Genomic DNA, 25030 nt, shown 5'->3' on the forward strand with positions numbered 1-25030 from the left:
GAGATGACGCTATCATCCAATTGTCTTTCTATAACTCTATGATGCAGTCTCATGATGCGGAATGTATAGACCATTACATACCAAGGACAGAATTTTTTGTCCTGATTGATTCATTTAATATTTAATTCAATGCTATTTTATCTCACGAGTTGAATTTCCGAATGCATCTTAAAAAGTGCCAACAGATGTCGACACAGGGCATACTATACGATTAAGGTTATGTGTGATAACTTTCGACGCGTAGCATTCTTAGTAAACAACAGAAAGCAATATAATTTAATACGCGAGTGATATATTTGACATTAATTTTAGTCGCAATGTTCGAGGCGCACAGCATCAATGCAGAACACAAAGATCTCATACATGATATTGCCTACGATTATTATGGCGAACGCATGGCGACATGCTCCAGCGATCAATTTGTTAAGGTATAGTGAATAAGAAAACGATAATTTATTTCTTTTTTTTCTGTTTATATTTACTGTTTAATTTAATCATCGTCTCTTGTGGCTTTTCGTGCGACTAATATATGAATATTAGAAATATAATTTATAATTAGTCTTTTAAGTGTCACTACTTTCTTTGTAAATATATATGTACAATGAAACGTGTCGCAGGTCTGGGATGAAGATGAACATGGAAATTGGCACCTAACTGCTTCTTGGAAGGCTCACAGTGGTTCGGTATGGAAAGTTACTTGGGCGCATCCAGAATTTGGTCAGGTTCTTGCTACATGTTCTTTCGATCGTACTGCTGCTGTTTGGGAAGAAATTGGTATATGATTATTTTTTTTATTAATTTTTTTTATGCAAGTTTAATATTCTCATCACATTTTTTTCATCTGTCATGTCTTTTCTCTTTCTTGACAGTTGGTGAAGGTTCAGGCCCAGAGGCACGTGGTAGTAAGCATTGGATTAAAAGGACAAACTTAGTTGATTCACGTACCTCTGTTACTGACGTAAAGTTTGCACCAAAGACTTTAGGCCTTTTATTGGCCACTTGTAGTGCAGATGGATTCATTCGGATATACGAAGCACCAGATATCATGAATTTGAGTCAATGGACATTACAACATGATATCAATTGCAAACTTTCATGTAGCTGTCTTACATGGAATCCATCTCTTTCAAGGTAAGCATATATATTTATTTTTAGCCTTAAAATTTGTTGATGTGATGTCACAAAAAATATAAAATGATTTTTTACATATATAATATTACATTCTTTTTTTTTATATTGACATTAGAAAAAATATATTTTAGATTACATCCACCTATGATAGCAGTTGGTAGCGATGATTCAAATCCATTGCTTGGTGCAAAAATTTTTATTTACGAATATTCTGAGAGTAGTAGGCGTTGGGTGAAGGCTGAGACATTATCAAGCATTACAGATGCTGTTTATGACATTGCATTTGCTCCTAATTTAGGCAGGAACTTCCATACATTGGCTATAGCCACAAAGGATGTACGGATAGTTACCTTAAAACCAATACAGTGAGTATCGATATTTAAAGCTAGATAAAAAATTATAGACAAATTAAGGCAATAGTAAAAATATTTATTATCTTATTTTTTTAGGGATAGTATGCAGACTGGTGTGTCACATTTTGAAACAAATGTAGTTGCACAGTTTGATGATCATTACTGCACTGTGTGGCGTGTTAGCTGGAACTTCATGGGAACGATTTTAGCGAGTTCCGGTGATGATGGCTGCGTTCGATTGTGGAAGGACAATTATATTAATCATTGGAAATGTATTTCTGTCCTCAAGGGAGACGGTACCCCGGTTCAAGGTGCCGAAACTCCCATTTTAGCAACTCCTCCGAATTCATCTACGCCAGCTCAACAGACGCCGTCTACCACCAGGTACTATAAACTGGGTACCATCAGTCATCCAAACCAAGTACCTTGGCATTAGAAGATTAATTAATTTCTAGAATAGACAACTGTCAATTATTTTGAATTTATTGATATATTTACTGATTATGTCAGTTTCTATTAGACAGTAAAAATGTGTGGAGCGTACATTCTCTTTGTTATAATAAAATTGTGATTTATCTGTGTTCTCCATCCATGTAAATCCTTAGTTCACATATATATATTTTGTTTCGTTTATAATATGTTTGTTTATAAATTGCGTTTTTTAAATGTTGGCTCTATTTTTTAAGCACAATATTAAACATTTACATCAAGCTAAAGATATTATTATACATAATGCTGTGTTCTGCACTTTTATTATAAATTTACATTTTATGTAGCACCAATTTCTCCTTTTTTTTATTTAGACACGCTCAATTCTTACATTATTATTTATTAAAGTCTTAAAACACTGAAATATTGATCATAAAAAAGCGCAATTTATGAATGTGATATAAAATATATAAACAGTTTTTGAGGATATGAATGGAGGATATGAATGTCATAATATGGATATGTATTTGTTAAAATCAGACTCAGAGAAATTTCTAATCTACTCAAATTTTGATAAATTATTTTTTCGTAAATTTATTACTGAAATAAATGGCGAAAGATTTGTAACATACTTTTTATTAATAAATGCTATTTCTGGATTATAAATACGTTTTTATTTTCTCCTCCCTCGATCAATTTTTGTCAAAATTTGTCATAGGTATTTATTTTTTAAAAGATGATCTGCACAGTGACAGTCTCTTTCGTTGCTTCGTTATCGTTTTGTCACATAAGCGATTTTATGTCATATGTTCGTTGGAGACGGACCGCATTTATTAATGCGCGATCTTTCTTCTTGTGCGCTCTCTCATTCTTTCTTAATCTTTTCTTAAAATCTATTTTTACCATTTCAGGGCTATAAGCATAACTACAGTCATGACGGAGAAGCCGACAGTTACCGTCATGTGCAGTAATAAATGGCAACCGCCCGTTATAAAGGGGCGTTTTAGCAAATCGGTATGGTTGGGTAATCCCAGCGAACTAACACCGCCACCGCTGCCGTTCATAGCAAAGAAATAATTGAGAAACAATTCTTTGCAATCTAACATGCAATGCAATGTAGTATTATTTGAAATAAGTGCATGTCGATTAATTTTAATTCGAGTATATAATAAGACATAATTTGGCATACTTTCGTGCGATAATGCGAAATTGTTTTTTTACACAATTCTACTTAATTTTTCATAGTGATGTTTGAATATATATCGATAAGCAGATTGTGATATATATTGAAAATTAAACGTAAATAGATACATATATATAGTTGTATAAACTTAAGTTTATGTTTGACAGTATTGGAAATATTATGCAATGTTTTCACTTTTATTTCTTTTTATTGATTTCATAAAATTAAATTTCTTTATACATGATCTCGGATTTGCGAAGCATTCTCTCTTTCTCTCTTTCTTTCTCTCTCTCTCTCTATCATTAGTATATGAAATATTTTGTTAAACATATTTTTAGAAGTGTTTGATTAATTACTTAAACTCGAGTACAAATCTCGGGTACATCTGATTTTACTTTTAATTTTGGAAATTATATGTTTATATGTATAGAATATATACTTTATTTTATTAAACTATACTATTATTTTAAATTACTAAAATATTATAAAACATCACACGCGCGCCATTTATTTCTTTATTTCATATATCATTTAATATTTAATAAATTCCAAAACTAAAAACAAAAATGTTTGTGAATGTACAACAGTGTAATCATATCGATGCATATAATATATAACATGTCTTCTAAAAAAAAAATATTATTTTTTACATGTTGTTTTAAGAATAAAAAATGAGCAACATAAAATGCATTAGGATATTCAAAATAAATGCAGTATTTTGTTATGCCAGATTAAAAAAGATTCATATTGTAACATATGTAAAATTGAGATAATCTGCAAGATTACCGTAAATTACTACAAATATCATCGACTTTATTATTATCGTAAAGCATCTGCTAAATACATCTTTTTTTGTACGTATTACAAATTAATTAATTAATTAAGCTATTCTATAATGCTGAATATGTATATACACATACAGGATGGGGCATTTATATTGAGACATATAAATATCTAAAAAATAAAGCAAGATACAAAGAAATGTTTCAGACAAAAGTTGTTCGGTTCTAAGGGAGTCATAAGATGCCATTAGTTTGACCTTGTATGGAGGTACTTCGGAGATTTCAATGTCAATCTTGTTTTTTTAAATGGAAACACCCCAATTTTTTTACATAAATCGATTCCTTGCAATATTCTGCATAAAAAGTTATAGAGGTATGATGGCCAAAAGTTTAATAGTTTACGAGATATTTTATACATTATTTTATTACTTTACTTCGAAATAATTTTACATAAACTATGAAATATCTCATAAAATTATTAATTTTTTAATAATGTTACCTTAATATTTTAAGCTCAAAAAATAAGAGACATCAATTGATGTAAAGAAGATAAAACAAGATTGACATTGAAATCTCCGAAACGCCTCCACCCAAGGTCAAACTGGCACCATCTTATGACCCCCTTAAAACCAAACAACAATTGTCTGAAACATTTCTTTCTATCTTGCTTTATGTTTTAGATATTTAGGTGTCTCAATATAACTGCTTCACCCTATATACATACGTACATATATACATATTGTATACATGTGTTTTTATACATATATTATAAACTTGAAACGACTATTTATGGTTGCATATATGAAACTTGCATAAATGACGTAAATGACGTTGCTTCAAAGCAAACATTCATATCGATAAAGGACTTTTTTGATGTATTCAGATTACTTATTCACACTGCCATTATGTTGTTTCACATTGCATATTAAAATTATATCGAAAATGCAGCTGAAAAGAAATTAAACTGTGATTTTCTGTTTTTACGTAGATAACGAATTTTGTGAATTTCCAAAATTAATAATAATATATCATATAATTAATATCATCAATATCTTGTAATTAATATGCAAGAAACTAATGACTGATATAACCGAACCAGTAAGAAAAAGTGCTTTAGATGTGATACAATACAATCTTCATGCTGCAGGTTGTGTAAGTATCGTTTTAATATTTTGCTATTTGCAATTAGAAATTTCTAAATTTCTAAATTTCTAAATTTAAAATTGTATTAAATTTTTATAGTAATAATATCAAAACGTGTAATAAAACACAAGAAAAAAAATCTGCACGTTAAAATTTTTTTTTCAAATGGATTTACATAAATAAAACTTAGGTATTCGCGCGTTTGTTGTAAATATAATATAAATTTAATATAATACACATACACACACAGAAAAGATTTATATATTATACATTAAAAAAGTATAACATTAAAATTCATAATTTTCTGATTTGCCCCCTAATTTTTACATGTAGCATATCGTTAATTTTTCAGAATACTTACGTTACACGAGTTGTGTACCTCGGGAAGTATTATGGAACTCATGAAGTTTTGCAGAAAGTAAGCGCGTACTACTATAAATCATATTTTATAATTCAAAATTTTGCAATTGTAAATACAATAATCTGTGTAAACAATTTTTATTAAACTTTAAAATATATTGACTAAAATTCAACGAGAATAATTGAGTAAAATAATTTAAAGATAATTCTGGATTTGCATTACGTAAAGAGATAATATTTTAATATTAATTCTTTGACTCAAGGTCTCTGATATCAATTATAATTAATATAAATAATAATAATAATAATAATAATAATATTAATTTTTTTTATAATTTATCATATTTTACAGAGAATGGAAGATATTATACACGATTTACAAATGGATTACAGTGATATGCCTATCACAGGACTATTTCTTATTTATCCGAAATATTATATACACTTATTAGAGGTATTTGAACTCACATTCAATATTTCTATATTATATGTTCACAATACTATATAATATTAAAATATTAAAATAAATTATTATATTAGTTGAACCGTAAAATTTGCAAATTTATTAATTTAAAATTACAATTTTTATTTGTGCCATCTATTCAATTATTTGCTCGTAAAGAGTGATAAATGGAAATAAGATAGAAATTTATTTTCTTAATAAGGCGTGGGAAGACATTATTTATAAACATTACAAGCTTATGTACGTTACTACGGAGAACAATGAATGCAAATTTGGGAAAGCGATTCCATTGCCTTCGTATCATCACGTTCATCAAGTCAGTGACCCGATTTACGATGTATATATATTTATATAAAAGTGTTCGCGCGAAATATATATCACGCTTTCAGAGATTTTTCGCGAGCTGGTGCCACTTTTATACGATACCGCCTACTTTAATAGGGATATCAGAAGGCCACACATTGGACGATATTCAAAATCAGGTTTCAAATTGCTTAATGAAGATGTACACGTTGTGCGAATATGTAGCGAAGAAAAGTTTGGACAAAAAGGTTTGTAGAAATGTAGAAGAAAACTAAGGGATCTATAAAATATTCTCTTAGCTAGCACAAACGGGGCTTTAACGAAGCTTCAAAGAATTGTTTGAAGTGCTTCCGAGTCTGATATTGAATAAAGCTAAGAATCTTTTCCATTTTATTTTGCGACATAACTTTATTCGATTTTACAGTTGATCAACGTTCAAAACGTGCTACGGAATTTGGGAGACAAGGCGGCCCGAAACTTGCCCGAAAGTACGGTCCTCGAGTTTCTCTTGAGCGTAAACTCGCCTGTTTTAAAAACTATCGAGGAATATCTGCAAATGCATTCCGACATGTCACCTAGCGCGTTTTGGGACGGTAAAAATAATATATGTCTATTTTAAAGGAGTTTCGAATAGCAGTAAATCTAATATTAATGCATTAATATTAATGTTTCACATTAGTGACGATTTTATCGTTATTCATTTTTGAAAGGATCGCAGAAAGGGCACAGTAATGCGCATCGCCACGTGAATAAAAACGATTATTTATTTCAGAATATTTACAATATCAAAAAAACATTCTCTGGTGTAGGGGTACATGAGACTCGTGTGTGTCGGAGACAGTCCTAAACTAAGTACATATACAAATTTTAATGTGTTGTCTCGCACAAATGGCAGCTGGTCAGATCCGGTCTCTTTATTGTGACATACAGGCAGTTAATGCAACGCATTCTTATTCTAAAAAAACGATTTCTCCTTGTGTTTTATTTTTAATCGATATTTAAGTTACACACGCGGAAATGAGGCCGAGGGCAAGCGGCACGCGTCAGTCAAACTATCGTGTCTTCGTTAAAATTATCTTCGTGATTCATGTGCGATCGAGAGATATCTTGACACATATGTGTATCTTTCAGTGCTGGGAGGACTGACAATATCGTTTGATCATTTTATAGATAATAATGTATGGCCACCGCCTTGCGATATCATGCCACGCGACGTATTCGACGAACATGATCGTCGAAAGATTTCGTGTCATCCGAACAGCGAAAAATAAACGTACTCCGGAAGTCAACTCTCACTAATACAATGTAAGAAAAAAATATGATGAATTATTTTTTTCTTTGTGTAAAATATAACAAATAAAATGTGATTAATAAATATTTTTAAACATGTTGTTATCTTCTGTTGGAAAAAATTGATATTATTTATAAAGTTTACATGATTTTATAATATAGTGCGCGTGTAGTGATTACACACACGCATGCACGCACAGACACACACGAATATAGAATAGAAACTTTGGCATTCTGAATCCAGGTTTTATTGTACGGTTCGTTTTCGTGACGTTTTTCTCTCATCGGATTGTAGAACTTCTTTGGTTACAGCGTTTTTTTTTTACTGTATACACAATTACAATTATTATGTGTGCAAAAGTTATAACAAGGGGAGAGGGGAACGAGGGAACGGGGGTGAATGTATAATGGGCTGCGCATTTCAACGTTTACTAAAATTCTCTTCGATAATGTACACTCACAATACTTCGACATCAATTCCATTAATGGCAATAATAATAATAATAATAATAATAATAATCAACGATTTGTCTAATTTTTAATGATCTCTCGGAAATGACGTAACGTAACGCCTAAACAATCGAGAAAACAATCTTTGCTTAGAATTTCTCGAGGCATTACGGTTCGTTTAGCGTGATTTTACTGGTCTCGTTTCTTGTACATCAAGTAATTCTAAGTATTCCCGATCATCGTCCGTCATTTCCTTTGGAAACGCATACGAATGCTATGCTTCATTCATGTAGGACCGTCTCTTCTGCATAGTTATTTGTATGCATATATAACAGACTGAAACACGACGACGCGACTGCAAATAGTCACAACCTACATTCCGTTTATGGTCAATTTATGCGAAGTTTCTATCTGATAGACAAATAGGGAGTTGCTTCAACGAAACTTTGACTTCATTTATAACATCGCCGCATCGAAATAAAATTGAGATTCTATTTAATCATTCTAATTTTGCTACTAGATAGATGAGATGATTTTATAATTTAAATATAAAAAGAATATAATGTGATTTTTTAAATAAAAATACATTTTCCCACTCTCGAAATGTACTTAAAAAATAATTTTATCTAAAAAATCTTTGCCCTATTTTTCTGGAATGCTGTCCGCTATAATGGCAGAAAAAAAAAATGCAATATAGCAATCATTCCGTCGATAGATCAATTTTACGATTACATTGTCGAATTCTAGAACGATATACATATATACTAGCGCATCGATCTTATTTAAATATAGCGAACATCAAAAGATTATTAGAAAGATATTTTCTTTCTTTCTCTCTCTCGCATTACGCACACAGCCATATATAGAATAAAATACATTCTATTCCTCACGTGAATCCTTGCAGTCGCAGCAGGATCGTCGCATCAATCGAGGAAGCGTAAACCTGTACGCAATAATCAATCTGTACAGATCGAAGCAAAACGGGTTATCACTTCTTGCAAAAAGGTGAGATTCTTCTACGTGCGCGCGTCTCGCGTAAAATATTATAGCTTATTAAACTCACCGTCCAGCAGTCGACTGCTCGATATCAAGCTACACATTCAGTTCTCATTATTTTACCTTTCGCGAAACGTGCCTTGAATCACTCCAATCGATGACGAGAATATCTCAGTATTGTACGGAGGATATGACGAGGCCCTCTTCTTGGTGACCCCTTTTTTCTTTTTAAAGCTATATAATACAAAGAGGCTAAGAGCGGTAGCCTCTGCTGAACGAAGTACCAACAAGATTCACAAGCGTCGAAACAGGCAGTAAGTTAGAAGTGCTATCGCGATTACCACATGTTACGAAAGAACGCGTCCGTAATCCGGAACGCGTCCCTCTCTCTATAGAATAAGATTCAAGACTTTGAAAAACAACGTTCATCATACTCAGTACATTTACTTCGAAGGAAGTCGTTACTTTATACATTGTACAAGAGATACTTGATTTTACCGTATAATTCAGAATACTGCAAACTGAGACGGAAAAGCGCGATGAGGATATTGATCTATTCCTTTTTCCTCTTCCTTTCTTTTGTCTCGCTACTCCGCCACTAATTTTCGTACGTTTTGATTCTCATCGATAGAGATACAAACGATATGTCTCTGACACAACTCTTCCCGATTCTCTTTCCGTTTCCGCATTGTCAACGTTATAAATAATTATAACGCGCGCGGGACGATGACGCGATGGCATAATGATGCGTTGATCATCCCTCTCAGTGTACATTATTCTAGTCCGATGCCTCCCGACTTAACGCATATACATATTTATACTTACATCGACTAGACAAATTGTACAGTGTTGTGTTCATAGTAAAAGTGGGAATAAACCGTTAATATACGCGACTCGTACAAAATATCTCCGCGTCTCGAGGTATATACAAGAGTGTGCACGGTAAGCTTTTTCTCTCTCGCTTGTGCGTGCACACATCGTAAACTCACTCTAGCACACCGCAGAAGCTCGTCGAGGTTCCACCGGGGCACGGTCACGCAGCTACGCACGAGATGAGAAAAGCCGGCGGAGCAGCCGGTTCGTCGTTCTTCAGTGTAAAAAGGGCACTTGATTCAACAGAGAGGCGCAAATTCGTGACGCTTTGTCGGAATGGAAACGTAAATCCGTCGAACTCGAACCGGCTCGTACGCCCGAAGCGTCCCGAACAGCACAGACGTTTGAAAAATGTCCCAGTTTAAAAGACATTTCTTACGAATCTTCCAAAGTTTTTTTTTTTTTTTTTTTCGGAGAGTTAATTTTCGGATCTAGGTAATAATAAACATCTTAGATGTCTCAATCGTTCTTTAGAAGTCTAAGAATAACTATTCGGCCCTTCAAAAGACATTCCAATCTTAGCGCATAAAGACATTCTAATAATATTCTATAAACATCCTTTAGATGTTCTTGTGTCGTTCGGGACTCACAACTATCTCGTGATTGACAAACGGCGCGATTCATAGCAGTTCGCTCACGCTGCAAGTGCAGGCCCCGTGGTGGGTGTAGGGTCACACGGAGCTCTCCCTCTTGGCCATTACTATCGGCGTACCTATCGTCGCGTCCTTCTGCGACTGAACTGTTAGACAGCATTGGCCGGGCATCCGCGTCTCACAATCCTTCGTTAGGAGCGCACTGCTGCTCGGGCAGGTCCTGGTGACGACACCCAGACCAGCGTACAGCATCGGAGGACTCATTGTCATCGATTGTATGCTCTGGCTGGGCCAGTGTTGCCTCGGCAGGGTGCAAACGCCACTCTCGTAGACATCGCCCACCAGCGGCTGAAACTGAAATGCGCTCGTAATTTTCGTAGATCAATCGATCGCGCGAAGTAACATAATTACTTGAGAGAGAGAGAGAGAAAGCTTCATTTATTGAGCGCTCTGGGATAAATCCCCTCAAGTGCGTAAATGCAAGACAAAAGAATAACAATAACAAGAAATTATCAATATATAAGAACAATATTAAGCAGAGTGAGTGTGTACGAGTGTAATTATAATATGAATGAAGTAAATGAATGAAAAAGGAATAATAATATTAATAGTGGTAATAGCGATAATAGATAAATGCGATAATTGTTAGATTCACGATAAGTAAGCAATAGAGAGAGAGAGAGAGAAAGAGGGGGGGGGGAGAGAGAGAGATCTCTCATTCTCAGTTAAGAAATACTATCAGTTACGTTCCACATCACGGTATCATTGATATTCTACTTAATTATTTTATTTAATTCCGAACCACATACACGAACACACACGTGATGCACATCGTTTGAATTGTTCCAACGGTAAACTAACGTATACTGATTGTTATTAATATAAGCTCTACTCTATTATTTCGTTAAACATTTACGGAATATTTGCATAACGTTTATGTGTCATTGAACCTTGAAGGGAACTCACGCTTTTGTGCTTCGTCGACAAGTTTGAGAATTCGTGCAGCGGCATGCCGTTGCGAATTGTACAGTAGCCGATGTAACTGCTGTGACCGCTGATGGAAGTCACCGTTGAGTGTTCCAAAAGGCTCCTCGATGGTGATGTCTCGATCGTTGATACCAGACGTCTCTTTCTCAAATATTCCGACGGTTCGTCGCCTATAGAGAAAACGAGCACGAGTGTTTTATAATCAGAAATTTCGTCCTAGAGTTTTATGAGTTTTTTACTCATATGCGTATGTGTATGTAAATACGAACTAAGAGGAAGTTTCAAAAAAAATTTACAAGCGCGTAAAGGAGCGAGGCGCTCCCTCGGCAAGAGTTTCTTTCAATCACGAAGAAAATGTTTATGAATACTTAGAATTTGTATATAAATTATATTTACATACCTTTTTAAATACATATATTATCGTAATCATTTTTTGTTTTATATATTCTCTTCTTGATGAATTACAAAGAGGATAAAAAATTTAGATTTTTCAATATAATTTCGGCTTCGCTCCCTTAATTTTGCCAGAATTAATACAGAATTATAATTAGCAAATCGCAAAGATACAAACCGGTGATTTGCTGTGGAATGATATCCGGATTCTTTTCATCGCTCTCGCTAAGATCACCGCTGGTGTCGAGCTTCCTGAACGGACTACTGGGATGTTTCTCATCCGCGAGCAGACTGCATCCCTCTCGGAATCGTAGCTCCCTTTGTATAGGAACGGTCTTCGTCTGCTTCGCGTGATCCTCCATCTGCGACTTGTTTTGTTCCTCCACGTGCGTGTGCTGGAATCGTAAGACGACCATCACTATGATCGCGACGATGATGAGGGCCGTCACCACGCCGATCATCACGCTCAACATCGGTGTCAGCCGGATGTTCTGTCTTGGTCGTTCTGCAATGTCAAAATAGTAAAACGTAATTGGAAAGAACCGATATCGCCGTATAATTGCTTGTAGACGTACGCGATAAATTTATATAATAATTTTAAACAGCTTTCAATCGTGACATGAATAATTCGTTCTGATAAAAATGCTTTTAAAAGCACTTTAAGATCTTGACATGGCATTAAATTTTTAACGGATTTTATGTGATACGATGAATATTAATAAAAGCATAGATGGTGCTACATAATAAAATATCATGCATGGCGCAGCTTTTACGAGAGAATAAAAAATATAATGGAAGGTGTTCGAAATTACAAGAGTCATGCTTGATTCGATCATGTATTTTGTTAAAATGCGATTTGAATAAATATAGCGCATACAATATATATTATATTTTAATAGAAATATAAAACGCGAGATCTCTCAACAACCTTTGGTAGATGAAAAATTACGATAACAGTCGCATCGAGCAAACAAGGGGAAAATTGTCCGACCGTATTAAATCGCCAATTTCTGATCCGATTTTTCGCGCGATCATAAAAGCGCCAAAAGCTTTTTACGCGGCTCACTCGACGAATTAATATTGACTCGATGGCTTTTCATCAATCCGGTCAATTGGCGGCGACTCATCATCTGTGCTGTATGATCGACGAAATTTTTCCGTAATTACTCAGATTTCATGTAAACCTTTCGAGATTATGTACATCGTCGTAATATCCAGCATATATATATATATATGTCATATCATAGGAAGAAAAACGTTACGACTGGCAAAAAGTTTTTAGAAGACTTAAAAGAAGCCAGAAAAACTTTAAAAATTAAAATTATATACCTTCATATTTAGTTTATTGTTTTCGATAAGTTTCGCAATATAATATTATTGAAAATTTCGTCTATTAAACATAATTTTATAAAGCCAATTGAATTTTACACTGTCCTTAAATTTAATTTTATTTTTTCGTATTAAATTAACGTTCGTACTTAATTTTATTTTTTCGTATTACTTAAATTGATTTTCTTTTTAGCTATATCAATTTTCAATTTTTCAAAATGCGATCGCACGACCTCTCATGATATGAATTTTATGTCACAAGCAAGCAAGTTTGAGAACTACTCGTGTAAGATACATCAGATAGAATGATGGCCCCCGAATCAGTAACTTCCTTGGAACTTTTAAGCAAACCGAGTATCGAAGCTTCGTTCAAAAGATATCGAAGGCTTTGGAGTTGTTAAAATTACAGCGAATTTTGCAGAAATTTTTACACGAGCATTAAACGAGTATCACTTGTGAATAACGCTACATGTATCAGAACTGATATGTAGCTTTCGATATCATATGTGATATTCGATTTCTGGTGCGAGGATATCAGCGTCCGTTAGTCCTTCAAGGGAAGGAAACAGGAATATTTGCGCACTTACCCGACTCAGACGTCAATTGTTTCTCCGGTAGCCTCAGAGTGCCGGCCTGCACCACCATCGCCTCGCTACGGCCTTTGTCGTTGTAGGCATAAATGCAAGCCTGATAAAGGGCACCCGACTCCAGCTGAATGACGCTGAAACGCGGCACTGGCGACGTAATATTGGCACGCAACTCCTGGCTGTTGCTCTCGCGTACCTCTAGCAGGAAGGATTGTGGCAGGCCGCCGTTGAAGCCCTCCGTGCATCGCACGGAGAATGAATTGGTCGATGTGTTCGAGGTTGTGCAATTATGGACCATGTCCGGCCGGCCTGTCACGGATAAGGTTCGCTCACGTTTTAAAATGCACCGCGTTCGCACGAAACTATTCGCGCGTTCATAAGAACTCATAATGAGTACGAGGTAGCGATAATATCGCAGAGACAATCTTTAAGTTTCCCAAGTATGCCTTCGGTAACTAAATAACATATATTTTTATACCAGAGATATTGGAGTATTGATAAGATGGCCAACGAGAAAATAGAAGAAAAATAATAGAACAAAAATAATAAGATAATAGAACAAAAAATAATAAAAGTAATAATGTTGAATCCTACATCGGTAAAAATTAGAAATCGGACTATTTCTTTTTATACAATTGTATTAAATTTTTTGAAAATAAATCTCTACTGGATTACGAATTCGTTTCAATGTTTTGACTATTATAACTGTTACAAAATATTTTAAAGCTTTAACGGATTAAAATATTCGTTTAACTTCAATCACGCTAGTAAAGTGAATTGTAGAAATAAATGGATTACATGTTAGCAATGTTAACATGCTAGCATGTTGAGATACTTTCGATTTGCATGTCAACAATGAGAAAAGCCTTTTAAAATGATTAATATATATATATATATATATATATATATAAGACTTTAAAGAATTCTACAAATTTTATTTTTCTACACAATATACAAAAAAATTTATTTTTCATTAACACAATATTTAATAAAAGACAATCAATATATCTTGCGAAATGTAAAAAAAATGTGAGTGAGAAAAATTGTTTTATGAATTTAACTTGATATATACATATATATATATATTGATTGTCTTTTATTAAATATTGTGTTAATGAAAAATAAATTTTTTTGTATATTGTGTAGAAAAATAAAATTTGTAGAATTCTTTAAAGTCTTGTTAATATTGTTAAAGTCGAAAAATTATACACAAATAAATATAAAAGTAAATTAATTCTCGAATTAACATTAATGGTTGTAAATTAATTATGCAATAACTCTCCTCAACATTTCTAAAGTTCGTTTATACCTATTTTTTACGCCGCTATTAAAGTGTGCTACATTTTAAACAAACTAATTATATAAGCAGTCTAATTATGTAAATAGATTCTCTTCTCAGCGTCAGTGTGTTCCAAAGTTTACTTTAACTTTCGATATTACGTTCTTTTCTTACTAAGATGATGTATAGTCTCTTATACAGACGAGGGAGTGTTATGTAACATATCGTATATTCGCGAATCAGGGCATGATAGTTGCTCTGTAAATCTGATTGACGGTAAGCTGGCATATACAAGAGCCACTTGTAACCGAGTCGGCCGTAAAGATGCACGGTTGTATACATGGTTTTTTCTACAAAGGTATTAGCCGATGGTATACTTTGCGGCTCGTAAAAGCTGACTAAAAGGGCAGCAACGAGACGGTAACGGGGACACGGCATATTGTGTCGCGCGAGAGAAGAAATAAAGAAAAGGAAATAAGCGGGAATATGCCGAGGTTGTTCTCGCGTTTATGGTTGCTGAAAAATCACAGTGCCGGACACCTGCTACCCATTTCGCGGTTCCTCCACTTTCTTATCTTCCTCCTTTCCCCTCCTTCCCTCCTTTTTATCTGCACCCGTCGAATCCGCAGCTTTTTGTTGCAGTGTGAAAGAGTAAAAAGTAAAAGCTATTTTCTTTTTTATGTTCCGAATATGTGCGTGTTTGTGTATGGACTTGTATACGCGTTTTCTTTGCATCAAAGCAATCCGATAGCGAATCGTGATTAATTGGTAACTCGAGCACCACCAAACCGGCAGAAATACGACCATTATTGGGAATAATGGGAATGCCGATGTTATGGATCTTCGTTAGACTTGCCTGGGTTTGCTAACTCATGTTTTAAATAAAAAAATAGCAGCGTCAAGTTTTATCGTGATAATGATTTTTGTTTGAGAAATAAATAAATTTTTGTTCATGTTAATATATACTAGCGAAATGAGAACATATATCCATATTATAGTAATTACGTATTATTTAAGTTTTATACATCTACATATTACAAAGACTTCTGATATTTGAAGATAACTCGCGATTTCGATACTTCATTGTTAATTTATTTCATTATTCCGATATTAATTTTAGAGCTAATTATGATTGCATGACTTTAAAATTTCAAGTAATTGTATAATTCTAATGGAATGGCACATTCTGTCTCTTTCCGATTATACATATATACTGAGATTTGAATTAGTTATTCAATTCCGTAAATTGAAACTTTAGAAACTAGAAATCTGGATCTTAAATTAGCATAAAGTTGTAATTTTTGGAAGAATTAAATTTCTCAAATAAAAATCACATTAGCATTAAATTTATCATTAATTTTACCAATTTAAGAAAATGAAGCGGATTAAATATAAAAATCTATTTTTTTGGATACAAATATAAATCTTTTTAATTTTCTAAATCCGAGAACAAGTTTTAATCTTTTAATTCAGAGAAAATTATAATTATTCATCCTTATTACTAATTTTCTCTTTTTAGAATAAATCTCTATTCTTTTTATATATCCACTCATTCTATTTTTTTCTTCGGTTCACAAAAATTCTGGAATAATTTGCATAACTTTATTACGTCACGTCGTGATTGAGTCGTAACGATTAATCTTCTTGATTAAAAATTCATGCTGCATATTGAGTAACCAATTTTGTAACGTCTGTTCACATTTTCGTCAATATCACAATACGGATAGGAATGAGAAAATACTTTACCAGCTGGTATAATGTGATAGACGCAGGGCACTTGTTGTTGGCCGATATGATTGCTGGCCCAGCAGAGTAGCGTACCATAATCTAATTCTGTCATTGGTGTGTACGAGACGATAGAGGATGTACCGGCTCGTACTATGTGACCTGCCGCAACGTCGATACTCTCGGCGGAGTTATTGAAAGTCCATTTGAATTGCACTTCCGGTGGATTTGCATCCACTTGACAGGATATATTCGCTTTCTCCTGTTTTGCCACGCCGTGAACTTTGGTCTGATTCGGCTTGCACGTGGGAGCGACTGTAGACACGAAAATCGAATGGTATCGACAAATAATTAGAACACCGGATGCGAACGATATCTATGTTCTATGCAGAGTCCGTTTTTTTTATGTTATTGCAAAATATATTAGGATTTGACGGACATTTAGTGATTTATTAAGTTTTTCGCACATAAAAGTCCGATAAGAAAATAATTTGATTATTATTTTCGTTTCAACCATTGACAGATTTTCTAGCAAATTTAGAGCCAATGTGTTAAAAATATTACGGAAAAAAGTTAAAAATTATTAAAATTTAATATCTTGTTGATTCAGGGCCACACATACACATATTGTATTTCTTGAAATATTCTCGTGAAAACAGATATATTCTCTGCCGCTCTTTTAAACGAATAAAGCTTAATTTCCATAGATATTTTAATTTCGATGTTAAATACGTGGGAGTAACTTTGCTATATTATGTTCCATAGCGAATCGGTTCTCGCTCACGAATCAATTCAAACATTGATTAGTAAAACTGTTACGATTCGTGAAATATTTCGATATCGCATCCGATAATCTGCGCGCACAAACGGATGAACTGGTTACACGCGCAATTCACGAGGGACATTCAGACGTATGTACGTAAACCCGGAATTAAAATTTCACGGTGGAAATTTACGGGGGTACCGAATTTTTACGTGTTATAATCCATTATTAATTAAAGCCGGCTGAACGAAGCGTATCTGTTTTTCATTACGCTGTCCATATCGTTGTCACGTTACCATTTACGTTCTTAGCGTGATAAATAATCCGAAAAATCGTTTATTTATCACCAAAGGGAATTCTAGTAATACTTTAACAATTTGTACAACAATCCATGAAAATCCAATTATATGTTTCTATACGTGAAAAAAATTGAAAAGCCTCGGATGATATTCTTTTTTTTTTTTTGTTTATTAATTGTTAAAATTATTGTACATAATTAATTTTGGAAAAAAATATTAAATAATTCAACTAGAAAACTCTAGATATATACATATATATATTCAAAATTACTTTGAATACTTCTCATATATATATGTATATGTATGAGTAAAATTGTGTCATCGAAGCGTCTGACCTATTCAGTATCTTACTACTAGCGAATGCTGCGATACATACACATCACGTTGAGATAAAAGGGCGAGCTCTCGCCGTCCCCCTCGGTATTATATCCCACGCACGTGTAATTGCCGGCGCTTTTGCGATCGACCCCCTGCAGCACCAGGCTCTGGTTGCTGATTATAATACCTTGCGTGATGTTGTGATGGAGTGCCTTGCTCTGGAAAAAAACACGATAATTGACGGCCTCTCTCGCCGATAGATTAAACATTAAACCGCCAGTCTCCGCTTCCCCGGGATAGGAGAATTATTTTCCGCGTGTGTGCACGCATTCCGACGCGTTTGTGTTTGTACGTAAACGAGGATCTAGCCTCCATACAATCTCCCTCATCAGAAGCGAGGGAATACGGGAGTGCTGGCGGCTCGGGTGACGAGAAGTTATTATAAAAGTTTGATGCTTCGAGCGCCGAAGTTTGTATTCGGTCTTAACGTAAGTTGGTGCTCTCACGAGTGAGTACGGGTATAATCGAGCTTGTTAGCCGGCGAGAGATCTCAATCTGTTTACGACACTCGGGTTTTAGAACTTCCCGGGCGTGGGTTATGGACGAATTACTCGCGACAAACATTGTTGCGTATCTTCAAGATTGATTAATGATAATCGCAACAATTCAGGATGAGAAGATACACGTAAGATAATATTCTCGTAACGCGACGTACAAACATCTCGTTTTTCAGAAAATCTCTTCTCCAAGATATTTCACGATAAATAAAAATATTTATCGATAAACCGATATAATCTTGACGAATTCCATTCTGAGAATACTGCAATAATTTGAATTGTTTATCTAAAATTTAATTAACCAAGTAAAACTTTGAATAAATTTTCATAATCGAAAATTTTTGATTTATCTTATTTTTTAAAGAATGTCTAATACAGCTCATGATTCGGAAAATAGCGTTTGTTGTACATCTTACTTTAAGATAATTTTATTTTTGCAATAATTTAGAGAGTTATATATATTTCTTTTTCTCCATTATATCGAATTTAGTTCGAACACCAAGACATACTGGATACTCGTCTATAAAATAACGAACCGAATATATTGTTCTGATTAAAACTATATTCTCACTCACCTGATGCCGCCATTCCACCTTGTAAACCGAGGGTTCGGCCTGTATGAGGCAGTCGAAATATACATCCGTGCCCTCGCGTATATCGTTGGGCTTCAGTGATGTGCCGAGCTGGATCTGCGTCTCCGGCGTGTCTGCGAATCACGACTTTCGATAAATCGTCAAAATCAATCGGATTCGTCTGAATAAATAAGGAAAGAACATCGCGCGCGCGCGCGTGATTTCCGAAGGGAAAGAACGCAGGAACCGTCGCCGTTTATAAGCTTACATTGTATCTGGAGTATCCAGCCGTCCTCTATTGGCGCGGTTCCCATGATTCGATTTTCAGCTTGACACGACAAGTGTCTACCGGCGTCTGCCTTCGTCGCTATGAAAGATAAAACGCTGGTGGTCGTGTTCCCATCGGCGGAAGTCTGTAACAACATTATGATAACGTTCACCGGGATTGATTCCGTCGACCTGCCGGCGCCTTCCTCGCTGCATTTATTCTCTTTTTCTTAAGCATCGGAGAGACCGCCTATCTACCTTCTGCGTTGTGTCGATGACGTTCAAGCTCCCATATATTAAAAGCGTATCTGTCACTCGATCTGGAGGGTCGGCACTAACTATAGCCGAAATTCTCGATCAATCTCTCGTTATCCTTCTCGAGGGATCGACCTATTTTTTGAAGAAGTAGCTTTTATCTTTTAGAGATCGGACCGTCATTACATCAGGTTTGCCTGGTAACTGATTTATTCAATGGTTTTTCTTTGATTTATTTCCACGACTTGTGTAATTGTGTTAAATGTGTACAAAAAATAAATAAGAGATTCTGCGCTTTTCTATTTTTCAAGGTTGTCTATATTTATATTGTCGGTTGTCTTTTTCTAATTTAATAATACATCTATCATCATTAAGAAACTTTATTCTATATATATATATCCGCGGAAACTCTTAAATTCATTAAAGTCATACAGATAGTATAATGCATATATGTGGGTAATATACTTTTTAAAGTAATTCATCCTTCAATTTTTTTATTAAGAGTCATTTCTTTAGAGCATCTTTAGAGCGCAAATAAATTTCATTTCTTTTTTCAAACGATATTTTAAAGTTGTTTATTGTTTTGTATAGCATTATTAAAATAAAAATATAGTATATCTAAAATAAAAATTCGGTTCTAAAAGTTTGAATTAATAACTTAACAAATTTTTTAAGATTTTTTTTTATTGTAGATTTTATTTTGCTTCTTATATAAACTAAAAATGAGGAGAAAGTAATTATTTAGAAGCGGTAAAAAATTTATGTTATTTATAAATGTGATGAAATTGACATTTAATTCGACGCTGTAAATTCGTTCTTCAGATCATTCTTCAAATCGAAAACGTATCTAAACGATCAGATGCGCATCTCCACGCAGAAAGTCGCGCGCCCGAGAACTTCCGATTCGATTTACACCATCGGGACGCGCACTCAATGCAATTTGCAATCTGCAAGCTCGACCTCGGCTCGTACAGCTCCTTAAAGCGACTATAAAATAAAGTTCTCGGACGCGCACATTGTTCCGCGTAATTGTGCGTAAATTATCGTTATCGCGGTGTCACCGGCCCACGAGAGACTTTAGTAAAGGCGTCGTTAGGCGACAAATACAATAATTTAAATCAGAGAATAGCGCGGCAAATAAAGCTTAATTTCTATAGATTTTTTAATTTCGATGTTACACAATTTTACAATAGAATGGCTAGATTAAAATCAAAGCATAACAATTCAACCCGCGGAATATATGTCACACACAATATTATTTCTTTCTACTATAAATAATCAGATGATAAATAATTTTTTTTTGAACATTAAATACAATTCCATAATAAATTAAATAAATTTAAAAAATTTTCAAAATTTGTCCATTCTTCTTTTATTGCCACTTTTATAGCTGAATACGTGGATATCATCGTCCGCGGCAATTTCATATTCGTCAATCAAGGCGAATCAATAGATAAATTGTTTATAAAAGGATATATTTTTTTTTTACTGAATATGAAGTCTCAATACTGAAATGGATATTGGATACCATTTATGCTATAACGAACGTCCATTAGGTTATACATACATTAAGTAGCCGATTAATCATCTCCTTTTGTTGTTACGATTCGAAAATAATTTTCGTCCGTCCGTACAATTGAAAGGCTTGTACAAGCGCGTGGATGAATGCGTGCGGATAAGTAAAAACCGGCAAAGCTACCTTTTTCGTGAATCAGTTATTTGTCAGTTAGAGTTCGGTAAATAAACGCGTTCGCCGATTGATAACAGAGGCGAGTAAATAACACGAGTAAAAGACTACGAATCTCATGTTTAGTGTCGATTTTGATCACAGAATAAAACATAGAACAAAGCGCACGAACTTGTTTTATTTTGAAATTATCGATCAATACGACTGTTTGGGTATATTCCCATGAATATTCCTTTTTTTCGCTCTTGTCCGAGCAAATAGTTTGGGAGGTTTCCAAGATTTTAAAGGATCACAAACGAAAAATTTATATATTTTTCGATATATTCTGCACTTCACTTTATGAGCGGTTATTATTATTATATAAAAGTATATAAAAAATCATATTTTGCGTGCGCATCCCGAATTTAATTTCAAAATAAATTTCAGTAAATTCAATAATTTAGATAATTTATTCATATCGTGGTACATGTGCGAGGCTTTTTCAGCTTTGTCAAAAATCATGAGTGTAGTAGAAAATTTGAGAGTTTTATATTTCTCGCTATCGTATTTTATATTTTATTCAACATATCGTTACTTTCATGATAAAATCATTTGCAGCTTCGCTTCATTTAAAAATCCTGTAGCGTTCGTGAAAAATAAAGTTTATATATTATGAATTAACTTAATTTTACGTGAATTCGTGAATTAAACGATTCAAATTTCGCTTAGTCCAATAAATCGGATCTACGCATTATATTCTTCGTGTCAAACCGAAATTATGAGCGCAGTAGCCAGAGAAAATGCATCGCTCACATTATTCATCTCTTTAAACGAATAATAAAGCAATATTTCATAGAACCATCAAAATATCTCGGACGATTTTTTAACTTCCCCGTGATGTTTGCAAGAGGAGAGCGGAATGCGTGTACCTTCAATCTTGCGCGGGATGCGCGGCGTGGCTTTGCGTTGTCGCGCGATTAAAAAATAATCGCGGGACAGAGGCGCGTTTGTGCGCTCGCGAATAATAAATTTGGTGTCTTGTTGGGGGAATAAATCAACGGCAGGAGACCCGCACGCTCTAATTTCGTTCCAATGGCGACGGCGGGGAGCCGTTTCGCGCAAAGATAATTACGAAATGAGATGCGCTATCCGTTAAAAATATATTTCCGGTTTGCGCATTCCAGGAGGGGTCGCGAATCGATTAACGTAATTGCTACAATTTTCCCGACGATACGCGACAGAGAAAAATACTGCGAAGTGGGAAGCTCGTTTACGCGAGAGGCATTATGTATGCTACTAGTAGCTACTTTTACGCGCGGTTGCGAAATCACGCAAAGCCGAGAAGGATGAAGCTCGAAAACTCTTGCCGAGATACTGCGTGATTACGGAAAGAGAATGAGAGAAGAGGAACGAGCCCCTCGCTCCTGGTCGACGTTTCACCGTGGATTATAGCGGTCCTTTCCCAGCCATATTTTCCCCCTTCCGGCCATCCTTTTCGCTTTTATGTTTAACTTTCTTACGTAAGCAACGAAACAATCTACAATACCGTGTCGTGTAACGGCGGGTATCGACTTTGAAACAATATTTTCTCTGTCCCGCGCGTGAGCCCTTCGCCCTTCGTCATCATCGTCGTCGTCATCGTCGTTGCCGTCGGCGTCCTTAATCCGCCGTTCTCCGGCAAATATTTACGTCGTCGTCTTAAATGCGGATCAAAACGCGGATACGACGCGTATGCCGTTGTTTGCGCGTTCGTATGCACCATCCGGTGTATTTTATCAAGGTGACAGTGTGGGGAAAATCGAAGTAGAATAAACAGTGATGCTCGATTTCGCCCGACAACGGGTCAATTTATTCGAAAGTACGTTCTTTCATTTCGTCGCTAATCCGTGTTTCTATTGACGTTTGTTTGCGTTGTATACGAAATACCTTCATCCGTTTCTCGCGACAGAAACGCCGCGTTCCGGTTAGAGCGCGTTCGATTTACGTTAAATCGAAATTTATTTTGCCGCGCGCGTTCTAAATGAAATTGAATGAATTAATGAATTGTATCGGAATCGAAAGAGAGAGAGAGAGAGAGAGAGAGAAACTAAAAAATAGAAAGAGAGAAAAGACATGCGCACATGAGAGGATCCTACTCTAATAAATCAAATATCATCTCGGTGATATATTTATTATTCGAGCTACTTATAAAATTATATTTATCGGTATAAATATATTTGTGAGGTATTTCTTTATTATCGTTGTTAATTAATCTCATAACGACGAAATATAATTTTTTTATCGGAATATTATGTACGATTCAACAATGTTATATATTGTATTAAAATAATTTCTAGTCTTCCCATTTTATTTTCAATTACATGTTATATTCGAATATATGATTTATGTGAAAAGAGTTTCGTATTTTGAACAAAACGTACTCTGATTGTGTTTACAAGATACCAACAACTCGTTATATTTTTTTCTCTCTAAAACTGAGAAAATTGATTCTCATACTATCAATTATCTATCTATTATCTACTTTTGTTTCATATCTGACACGCGCGTAAACATTTTATTCTGTTAAAAATTGTTAAAAGTCTTCAACACGTAAAAAATATGAAACAAAAAGCAAAAGATAGATATACGAGAAAATTCTGTAATAAATTCGGTTTTAATAGAAAATATATCAGTTATATTATTTCAGAAAGAAATATCTTTCGTTTAATTTGATTAAATCTTTTTTACTCTACTCTCTCCTATCGCGATACTTTTTTAATTTTAATTTAACAAGAATATGTTCCGACATTACAGCTCTTTAGAATAGCTGCATTTCCCATTAATTAAACGTAATCCTTGCACCGTGCACGCTACTGTAAACGGCAGTTGATCACGTAATTGGTCGTGCCTATCGTCCTTTTTGCGCTCGTCGCTTAATCCGTGGAAATTGAACGTGGAAATTGCAGTTCCACCGCGATGAAATTAGGAGACACATGTCAACTAGACGAGTCGAGACAATCCAGGAGATTAATTGTCGTCTTTCACTAATGCGGAGATTAATCCAATATTATTGCTACAATGAAATACGACCGCGCAAATGTTTGAATTTTAATTGAAAAAAATTTAATTTTATGTTTTTCACACATATTTTAATTTGTATAAATGTTTATATTTATTTGTATTTATATTTGTATTTGTATTTATATTTATTTGTATAAATGTTTATATTTATAAATGTTTATATTTATTTCTAAAGATTTTTTGACCAACAAAAATTTACAAATTAAATCAGATATAAAAAGAGAATTAATAAATTTAATTTTTGATATTTTTTTTATGGTATATCGTAAATCCTGTGGGGAAAAATGTAATGAATGTGTGAGAAAGAGTCTGAAAATTTAGGCACGCACGCGACAAAACTTTCTAGCAGTGATAGATGTGTTTTTAACATATTAGAGAAAAAAGACTACGAAGTAGATGCAATTCAAAAACTGTGTTAACTTGGCGCTTATGATTTAGTTTAGTTATTAAAGTACTTATTCTCCCTCTCACGCGTTCACATAATTTAAAATAATAAAATTACCACAACACATCAACGCGTTATTATAACTAATAATAAAATAGTATCTGCGCAGGAAATTTTTAAAGAGATACAATATATCTTTCGTATTATTATGTTTTAGAAAGTTAATTATTTAGTTTATG

General features: G+C 34.2%; 3 protein-coding genes across 5 annotated transcripts in view; 2 read left to right on the forward strand and 1 right to left on the reverse strand.

Annotated features, from left to right (window-relative positions):
• The first annotated feature begins 222 nt into the window (after positions 1–222).
• Nup44a (nuclear pore complex protein Nup44A) lies at positions 223–3241 on the forward strand. Of its 2 annotated transcripts, XM_070312304.1 has the most exons (6): positions 223–428; positions 618–774; positions 870–1131; positions 1263–1496; positions 1581–1868; positions 2825–3241. In XM_070312304.1, the coding sequence occupies exons 1-6, from the start codon at positions 318–320 to the stop codon at positions 2988–2990; spliced, it is 1218 nt and encodes a 405-aa protein (XP_070168405.1). In that variant the 5' UTR covers positions 223–317; the 3' UTR covers positions 2991–3241. The 2 variants fall into 2 exon arrangements, with proteins under 2 accessions (XP_070168405.1, XP_070168414.1); XM_070312313.1 differs by lacking the exon at positions 2825–3241 and having other exon boundaries at positions 1581–2447.
• Positions 3242–4876: 1635 nt separating this feature from the next.
• Positions 4877–7503, forward strand: LOC138944841 (uncharacterized). Its single transcript, XM_070315901.1, has 7 exons — positions 4877–5030; positions 5374–5439; positions 5734–5835; positions 6047–6160; positions 6234–6395; positions 6572–6740; positions 7318–7503. The coding sequence occupies exons 1-7, from the start codon at positions 4956–4958 to the stop codon at positions 7416–7418; spliced, it is 789 nt and encodes a 262-aa protein (XP_070172002.1). The 5' UTR covers positions 4877–4955; the 3' UTR covers positions 7419–7503.
• The window catches only part of LOC138944840 (neural cell adhesion molecule 2), a 198749-nt gene continuing 180600 nt past the window's right edge, over positions 6882–25030 (reverse strand). For both annotated transcript variants that reach the window (XM_070315898.1, XM_070315900.1), the window contains exons 7-14: positions 19427–19571; positions 19162–19292; positions 18088–18247; positions 16671–16964; positions 13646–13954; positions 11908–12234; positions 11316–11506; positions 6882–10703 (exon numbers count right to left, since the gene is read on the reverse strand). In XM_070315898.1, coding sequence (XP_070171999.1) covers positions 10428–10703; positions 11316–11506; positions 11908–12234; positions 13646–13954; positions 16671–16964; positions 18088–18247; positions 19162–19292; positions 19427–19571 — 1833 coding nt within the window. In that variant the 3' untranslated portion in view covers positions 6882–10427. The remainder of the gene's footprint in view (positions 10704–11315; positions 11507–11907; positions 12235–13645; positions 13955–16670; positions 16965–18087; positions 18248–19161; positions 19293–19426; positions 19572–25030) is intronic.

This window comes from Polyergus mexicanus, unplaced genomic scaffold, assembly GCF_030449975.1.
Source record: "Polyergus mexicanus isolate NDT 795.1 unplaced genomic scaffold, iyPolMexi1.0 SCAF_2, whole genome shotgun sequence".
NCBI classification, from domain to species: Eukaryota; Metazoa; Arthropoda; class Insecta; order Hymenoptera; family Formicidae; genus Polyergus; species Polyergus mexicanus.

Coding starts and splice junctions, on each gene's coding strand:
- Nup44a (XM_070312304.1), top strand. CDS start 318: ATGTTCGAGGCGCACAGCATCAATGCAGAACACAAAGATCTCATACAT. Junction 1,132..1,262: donor TGGAATCCATCTCTTTCAAG/GTAAGCATATAT, acceptor AATATATTTTAG/ATTACATCCACCTATGATAG. Junction 1,497..1,580: donor GTTACCTTAAAACCAATACA/GTGAGTATCGAT, acceptor TTATTTTTTTAG/GGATAGTATGCAGACTGGTG.
- LOC138944841 (XM_070315901.1), top strand. CDS start 4,956: ATGACTGATATAACCGAACCAGTAAGAAAAAGTGCTTTAGATGTGATA. Junction 5,031..5,373: donor ATCTTCATGCTGCAGGTTGT/GTAAGTATCGTT, acceptor TTAATTTTTCAG/AATACTTACGTTACACGAGT. Junction 5,836..6,046: donor ATTATATACACTTATTAGAG/GTATTTGAACTC, acceptor TTTCTTAATAAG/GCGTGGGAAGACATTATTTA.